The following is an 8363-nucleotide window of genomic DNA, read 5'->3' on the forward strand; positions in this document are numbered from 1 at the left end:
TTACACACTCTGTCGGTTTGAGGAATCTCATTACCGAGCGAAGGGGCACCGATCGCACCGCTAAGCCCACTCGAACACGCCGCGACGGGTGGTCTTGCCCTGTTGTACCAGCGACTTCACGGCATGGTAGCGCCGTGTTTTGGCCTCGCATTTTTTGCGAATCGAATGGCTTCACAACAAACACATGATGTTTTGATTCCGATCGGCTGTGTTGTTTTTATCGGGTGGCGAGGCTCCAGGCACATGACTGGGGGAATGTATCACATTGTGTCAAACGTTCAAGATGTTTCGATAAACATGTTGCGACAGAGTAACTCCATCTATCCACGTTTGTTTAGCAGCGCATTAATGTCGAATAATAAATAGGCAACGTTTCTAGGTTAGGCCCGGGTTCCGCCTCAACTACGAGCAGGATAAAGCGGGTATTGATGAATAATGAATGTATCGTTGCTTTTTTAATGCCCAAAGGCACAAACGTTTTCTTATGTCAACCGACCCACCACGTGATCGCAAAATGCCATATAATCTTACAGCTGTGACTGGAAAGGATTTTTATGAAAGAAACTTGAGCAGAGAGTATTTCATCCTGAGTACTTTAGTAGAACGTCCACTTGTGCTTTTGATGTTGAGGACATTCTTGCTGTGCTCAAAAAAAAAAAAAAAAAAAACACTAATTCCGTTTCTGACAGTTCATAAATTGAAAGGTGACTCTAAGCCCAGTAGGAAGTCTATCAGGTCAAACACAGTGGAAAGCCTAGATGTTTCGCTCAAGTTTCTCACCTTTCCGCTGTTGAAATATTTTTCTTCATTTCATTAATCTACAAAGCGACACAATTTCACCAAATATGCAAAGCAACAAAGAAGCAAATCACTTTTTTTTTTTTTATCGAAGAAATTCGAAACTCTGCAGCCGTCAGCTGGCTGTGGTGGGTCCATTTTCGGTTACTAAACTATACAATGGAGCCTTAGAGCTTATACTGTAAAGTATAACATAGTATATAAAGCATACGCTTCATGCAGATCGTGTGCTTTCACTGTATTGGATTTCAGCGGTGAGCTCTTGCATTCTAAATGAGCTTTTTTTTTTTTTTTAGAAGCCTTTTAATGAAGTACTTTCGTTATGGAAGCCACAAATCACTTCAGGCCTTTTCTCTAGAGGTTAGGAGGTATGCACGTGTGTGCACAAGTGCACGAGAAAGCCAGAGATGCATGAAAGAAGAAGTAGGATACAAATACGTTGAAAAAAAAAAAAAGTGGTCACATTTTCTGTTACTATAACCCCCAATTCTTTGGCAAAGACCCCTTTATTTGACTTTGTCCCCTAAATCTCGCAAACTCTCCACCACGTCCTTCGCTTTGACAAAGCCCCTTTGCAATGTCACTGAATGGCCTACAGCTACAATACACAGTAAATTTTTCGAGGCACAATGTACTCACAAAAGCTGCTGGACAATAGCAAGAGATGACAAAAAAAAGGGATAGAGGGACTGCGGCATGCAGCGTGACGGAGCTCATTCTGCCATTGGACGATGTACGTAACTCCCACAGTACACCCCACTGCTTGGATAACTCCATGGTTTTATTGTCAAATTCAGCAAATTGAAATCCCAGAGAATATAATCCCCTGAGAAAAATCCGTGTTGTAGGACCGCTACGTTTTTCTCGCTATATATTTGAGTAGCTTTTAAAATATTAATGGCAATTCAAAAGGATTCAGTGTTGAGGCATCAAATATCAAACGTACACATTTCTATACGTAGCTTTATGCATAATATATTCCATTAATAATGCTAAAGATTTCATTAAAAAAAAATACTGTGGAATGTGGAAAGCATTTTTACTAACCATTAATATTCTTTATACACTAAAGTAGCCATGATTACGAAACCAAAGCAATACATTGATTATGGTTTCTTTATTTTATGCCAAAAAAAGTATAAACAAGAATAACATAGTCACAAGGGATTCCTCTGACCAGTCCAATGGCAGGCAGATGTGTAGTCAGACCTTTCTTCCGTACCTCACTCGTACTGTAAGTGTAGTGCCACGTGAACAATTAGATCAAATTGTACCTTTACAATATGTTTAATTCCAAGTGTATGAAATCCTAACTAATAAAAATCAAGCTTGAAAGTTAATAGCAGAAATTGTTGATTCCTCTGGTGAGTGTATGTAGATAGTAGGGATAGCTTGTTTTGCTAATCTAGCAACAAGGCTTGAATGAACTCTAGCATGTTTCGCAAGTTTAGTATTTAAGAAGTTTAAGAAGTGCATTTTCAGACATGATTTAATTTGTGTTTATGTAATAATTAAAATTGTGTAGAAGCTTTTAATTCGGAATTAGATAGCGTCTATGGATCTCAGTTGGGAAGTCAGAAGGTGCATATCCAAACGAGAAGCTACGTGCAAGATGAGTGGATTGTCACTCAATAGTGTGAATAGGGTGGTCAATTGAATAAAGTCACAGAGAATTTTCACACTTAATAAGCATTCATCACAGATTTCATCACCTCCTGGAGGCTCATAGTGAACCGGTCCCATACTACCAAAGGTCATTTTTACTGTAAGTTTCCAATCCGAACTAGGATCAGGATACTTGAGGCACTGGACAAAGAGCACGCAAGCAGATGATGTGTTCAGCCTCCTATTCAGCACGGAAGAACGACGGGATCCAGGAAGGCCTTAAACTAATAAGCCATGGCCCTCCTTTAATTTATCAGTCTGTGTTTTATGCAAGTGCCCTCCCAGAGTTGATACATTCCCACAGTGCCTGTTGACCCAGCTGCCTTTGTCGAGGGCTGCAGCAGCAGGTGTTGTTTTCACGGCCACCCTGCCAGTAATGCAAACTGTTTAGTAGCTGCGCTGACCCCCGCGTCATTAACGGCGTTAGCCCAATCCTCCGGGGAACCACCTCTTTCTCTCCTTTCTCTCGCGCTTTCTTTTCCACCTTCCATCTCAGTTTCTTTCCCCTTATTTCTTTCGCGCTTTTTTTTTGTTTTAACAACGTACAGCCTGTCACAACAGCACAAAAAAAAGAGTGCAGATGAGAGAAAGGGGAGAACTGATGCGGGTGGTGAAAGCAGTGGTGGGAAGCATGGGAACTACCTCCTGCTACCCCCTTGAGATCCCCCTCCACCCCAACTCACCCTTGAAATGCAGCTTGCCAGAAGCCCCTTGTTACCACCCTACTCCTGCCATCAGTCACTAAGGCTGTCAGGCTGGTCCAGCACCACCAACACCACCAACACCACCGCCACCACCCCACACACACTTATATACATAAGTCATTGATTTCTCACCCCAAAAAGCCTCAAATATACCGAAGAGAATGATCTTTTTCTTCATATTTATTCGACAGTAGTTACAACACAATTTCTTTATATGAAGGATTCTTAATTTTGTCTCATAAGCTCTAGTGAAGCATTGAAGTGTAGAGAAAAGGCCTAAATGGTGGCTTGTTCTCAGTTTTCCACTTTCCTCACATGCTGGCCACCTCACTTTCCCAGGCACCACTCCCAGTGAAACACGCAGGATGTGAACTAAGTAAGTGCTCTTCAGCCTGTTCTTCATAGTCACTGCTTCAGTAGAGTCCAATTACAGTGCACGAGTGTGTGTACGTGTGTGTGTACGTGTGCGCATGTTGGGTATCTCAACAGGTCTGCCCGCTCAGTAACAGACAGCCTTGAAGAGATTCGCCTGGCTCATTAGCCGGTGTGTGAAGGCATTAGGTTTTTTGAAGAGCTGCAGCTCTCACAGTTTCATTAGTATCTACTCAGCATGATGGCAAGGTTTCGCCTTCGAGCCCCATTACACACAAAACGGTGCTGTTTTCACTTCCAGATGTTGCCAGACCAAAAGAAACGTGCCGTCATCCATCATATGAAGTCTTCTTTGGTTGCAATAATAATTTATTTCCACGCTTGCACGTTTTCACATCTCGAGACAGTGGGATGCAGATCCACCCTGATCGATATGCGCCTTGGGGTATATATTTATCATTGCTTAAGTCATAAATGAAGAGCTTGGCGGGGTGTTGTCATAGGCAAATATGAAACGAAGAGGGGGTTGAACCAGCCCGACAAAAAAAAAAAAAAGAAAAAAAACGTATTCTTACCACCCCGAAGTTGATTATTTTCCAATATCAACACATCCTGAAGTTGGTTAGTTCCTGTTATTCCTCACATTATAACTGCTTTTTTTTTTACTCTCTCTTGAAGTTAATAAGGCAAAAGAATTGGCCATTCATATTTCCAGAAACCGCAAAGTGGTTCCAAATTCTTGGAAAACATACAAGTTACAGCTTTGACTGGGCTGACACTGGAGACTCCTTTCAAAACTTCTTCTCACAGAAAATGCCACTGTACTGATGATAATCATTGGCAACATGTTTTAATCAATGTGATTATTATTAATTTAGATTATTATTGATTATTATAGCTGTTAATTATATTCTTTAAATTACTTGGTGTCTTGAACGCAGTTAGAGAAAGCTGATGAATACCTTGCGAGCGGTCAGGTTTATGAATGGTATGTGATGCTCCTCTAGGCCTCAGGTACCTAAGGAATGCAGAAGGCCAGTAGAAACACCAGAGATGCTGAGCAGCTCCTGTTCTCGGGAATGCAGAAATGGCCACTGCACTCCCACCGGAAAATGCTGCTGCAACAGTGGCTGGGAGGGTCCTTTCTGCTTAAGAGGTGAGACATATACAGACGCACACAAATACCAGTACATAGCATAATATATACTGCCGCAGAGAAATCCTAAAGTCTTATAATTGTTTATCATTCACAGCCAAGTGCGAACCTGCTTGCCGAAATGGTGGCGTCTGCATTGAACCCAATAAGTGCTTTTGTAAGGAAGGCTACTCCGGGGCGCAGTGCGAGAAAGGAGAACGAGGCGTTCAAGAGGAACGGGACAAAGATGGCATTTTGGATCACATTATTGACATGACATCATATCTGCTGGACCTCACCAGTTACATCGTCTAGAAAAAGCACAGAGAAGGCGGAACTTTAAGGAGGCGTTTTTGAGGGTTTGCATTCAGGACACCATCACCCCCAATCTCCAAATGCATCCCATCTTCATTACCATAATCATCACTGACTGCCCTTGGGGTGGACCATCATTGGTCAACTAACGCTGGTATTTGCTCCAAAAATTTGGTTGATGCATTCAAATTCCTGTTGCTTGGGTAAACCACGTGGACTCATCCTGACATTAAGCAGGGTTTTTTTTTTATTAAATTATTGACAAAGATCCCACACTGAGATTCAGTGCAAATAACCTTGGTTCAGAATTATATATGCATATTTTGCTCCACATTTCTGATATACAAGCACTGTCCTATGCGTCGCGCTACACATTTATATATACATAGTGATACAAGCGGGCGTCCAAACGAAGCCTTTACACGATGCTAAGAATCCAGCACTCAGTGCTTTAGCTATTTCTTTGCTGTGTATATTTCAGGACTCAGCCCTAATTCCTGCTTCTAAGGTTTGCCATTGAAAAGGGACCCTTCAGATGCATTAAATCTTTGGACTCACAATCTGTTTGGACAGTCTTTAGAAAACCTGCACTTGGCCATTAAAATGTGCAACCAATGAAGACAAATCTACAAAATCAAACCCTATAATCAAGGCTCACTATGGGAAATCAAATGGACAGTCTACCTGACTGAAACTCAACCACCGGAAGTCACGACGGCCCTGGATCTATTAACCTCAGACCAAAGGCTTAGCCAAATAACCAATATGATAAAAGAAACAGAATGTTGTATCTATTCTGATTAATCTTAGTTTATCCCACTTATCATCAAGATAAAAAATAAATAAATAAAGAACTGGTGATGATACATAATGCTAGTGTAATTCCAGTAATATTCACACTCACTTGGGACTTAATGCCAGTTTGGCCTAGGCCATTAACAACTCTTAGGAGAAAAAAAAATTAATTCAAACCTGACTTTTGCAATCAGTGCGTAGATTGTGTAACGATAGCAAGTTGCAAATCAAGAATGTCTTTTTTTTTTTTCAACAGTCACTTTGATTCCGATATTTTTTACCGATATTCTTCATGACCATGCACGCTGCTTTTAATATAAATAATGTACCATAGATTTACATACAATTCATTAGGGTTGTGTATGTTTCCTTGTTCCTGTTTGAACAAACAAGCTAGCTTCCTATAAATCTTGTATGGAAAACCATTTTCACAGCAGTATTTGTTTGCGCTAGTTTCACTGCCATGACTATAAAAATCTTTATTAATTATTAATTAATTCATTTCCATTATTTCACTGGGATCTTTTTTTTTAATTCGTCAAAGATCCATGTGTCTTTTTTATTTATTTTTTTTTCAATCACTGAATGGTCTTCATTTACAAGTGTCAAAAGGGAACAAGCATAGTGCTGTACATTTCTGATAGTACTGTACTAAGATAATTACTACTTAGCTTTTGCAAAGTAATATAGTAATACTTTTGTTTCAATAGAGGAAGGTTTATTTTTCTAAGCGTAATAATATATGACAGGAGGAAGTATTACTAGAGAGCAGTTTTACATTAAGCCTATGGATTCACATTGTGTATTTTCTCGCAAAAGAAATCCATATTTCTTTTTTACACATAGAAAAAAAAGCTATCGTAAACGCATCTGGGTTTCTCTATATTGTGCATAGCTTTTTGATTCAATCCCGAGATTATTAGAGGACGTTTATCTCTTAAAAAAAAAAAAAAAGGTTGATTTAACATGGGTAAATGATGCAAGTCAGTGTTTTTCTTTCGATAATGGCCCATTGTACTGAAGATGTTGAAAACAAAAAGAGGCCTAAAGGCAGAAAGAGAAGAATGTGTAATCATATACTCGAGGCATGAGTCACCAATAAAATGAATGATCCTGCCAATGGAGCATTCCACATTGCAAAACACTGTGTGATTATCCTGACTGATTAGAGATTTCCCTCCACCGCAAGCTGATGACGTAAACAGATTTGACGCTTATATAATACAGCAAACTTGAGTTTTATACTTATGTGATGCACAAAATGTGTTTTATGTCTGCTTCTTAAATTCGGCATGAACATCCTAGACCTAGATTTTGTACACTAATTCCGAGCACCACTTGTATGTCAGTTGGACTCCAGAAAAACATCCAAAGAGCTGGAGATTTCCTCTACTCCATTTACTCTGTGAAACATTCACCCCGAATACGTTTTCAAAAATCAGGACCGTGTGTTATTTAGTACTACGTATTATTAAACCCCCTATTGTTTTTCTCTTCTCTCACTGCTCCTGAGAGCGATTTCGTACTTTCTTTCTTTTTTTTTCGAAGAAGTAACACTAACGACGATTTGTTATCCTCGATGTGAAACCGACTTTATTGCTTTCCGTAAAAATAAATAAATAAATGTAAGGATTTCATGCTGTAAGTCTATTCTGTAATATTAGCACTTAATGTGAAACTTGCATTGGAGCTGCTGGGAAGGTGTCATGTGAATAGAGTAACCCTTTTTTCCCGTTTGTTTTTACTTCATTATTTAAGTAGTTATGCCATAAAGTTATTTAAGCTGTCTGCAATGTTTGTTTTGTTTCATGTGAAGATTTTGCTCATGTATTGTAAATAAAACTAGGGCTATCTTGGTTGTCTTTCCAAAAGTATCATTATGTTTATTAAAGTGTATAGCATGTTTAAAGAAAAAAAAAACAGATACCGTATTTTTTTTTTACTCTAATACGCTCAATAACTGTGACGTACACAAATCTTCAAACAAGACTATATTTATTGAGAAGACACCAATATACAGTAACCATTATCTCTGATAGAATTATCTCAATGTATCCCTATGCACCACTTTTGATTGGTCGGACGGTGTTCACTCGTTCCAATAACAAGATTTATATTCACACCTTTACTGAATGGAGGCAATAATACCAATTTTGTGTATATATATATATATATATATATATATATATATATATATATATATATATATATATATATATATATATATATATATATATATATATATATATAAAGCCATGTCACATGACCAGAAAGTTGGGTTTGCACTTGCTTTTTTGCAATTACATGAGATATGGGCTCAAATATTATTATTATTTTTTCAATATGTAGGTGGAAAATGTAAAAGATATCTGGAATCAATCATTTTTTGTAATTTTCCAAAAAAAGTTTATATAGTTTTTGTCAAATGGACTCATTATTCTTTCTTTAGAATCACAGGGATATTAACTAAATAACCCCCGGTTTATCGCGGAATTGCATTTGCGACATAACTAATTTGTTTAGCTGATTTTATTTTTTAAGAATAATTTTATTTTCCCCACACAAGTAAATTGTTATTT

The 8363-nt window shown here is 38.5% G+C and overlaps 1 protein-coding gene across 1 annotated transcript in view; it reads left to right on the forward strand.

The window, feature by feature from the left end:
- Positions 1-7704, forward strand: part of hhip (hedgehog interacting protein) — a 31700-nt gene extending 23996 nt beyond the window's left edge. Inside the window, exons 12-13 of the mRNA XM_083538718.1 lie at positions 4547-4695; positions 4793-7704. Of these exons, the coding sequence (XP_083394844.1) occupies positions 4547-4695; positions 4793-4989 (346 nt within the window). The 3' untranslated portion in view covers positions 4990-7704. The remainder of the gene's footprint in view (positions 1-4546; positions 4696-4792) is intronic.
- Positions 7705-8363: the final 659 nt, after the last annotated feature.

Source organism: Silurus aristotelis, assembly GCF_946808225.1.
Source record: "Silurus aristotelis genome assembly, chromosome: 4".
In the NCBI taxonomy this organism is placed as follows: domain Eukaryota; kingdom Metazoa; phylum Chordata; class Actinopteri; order Siluriformes; family Siluridae; genus Silurus; species Silurus aristotelis.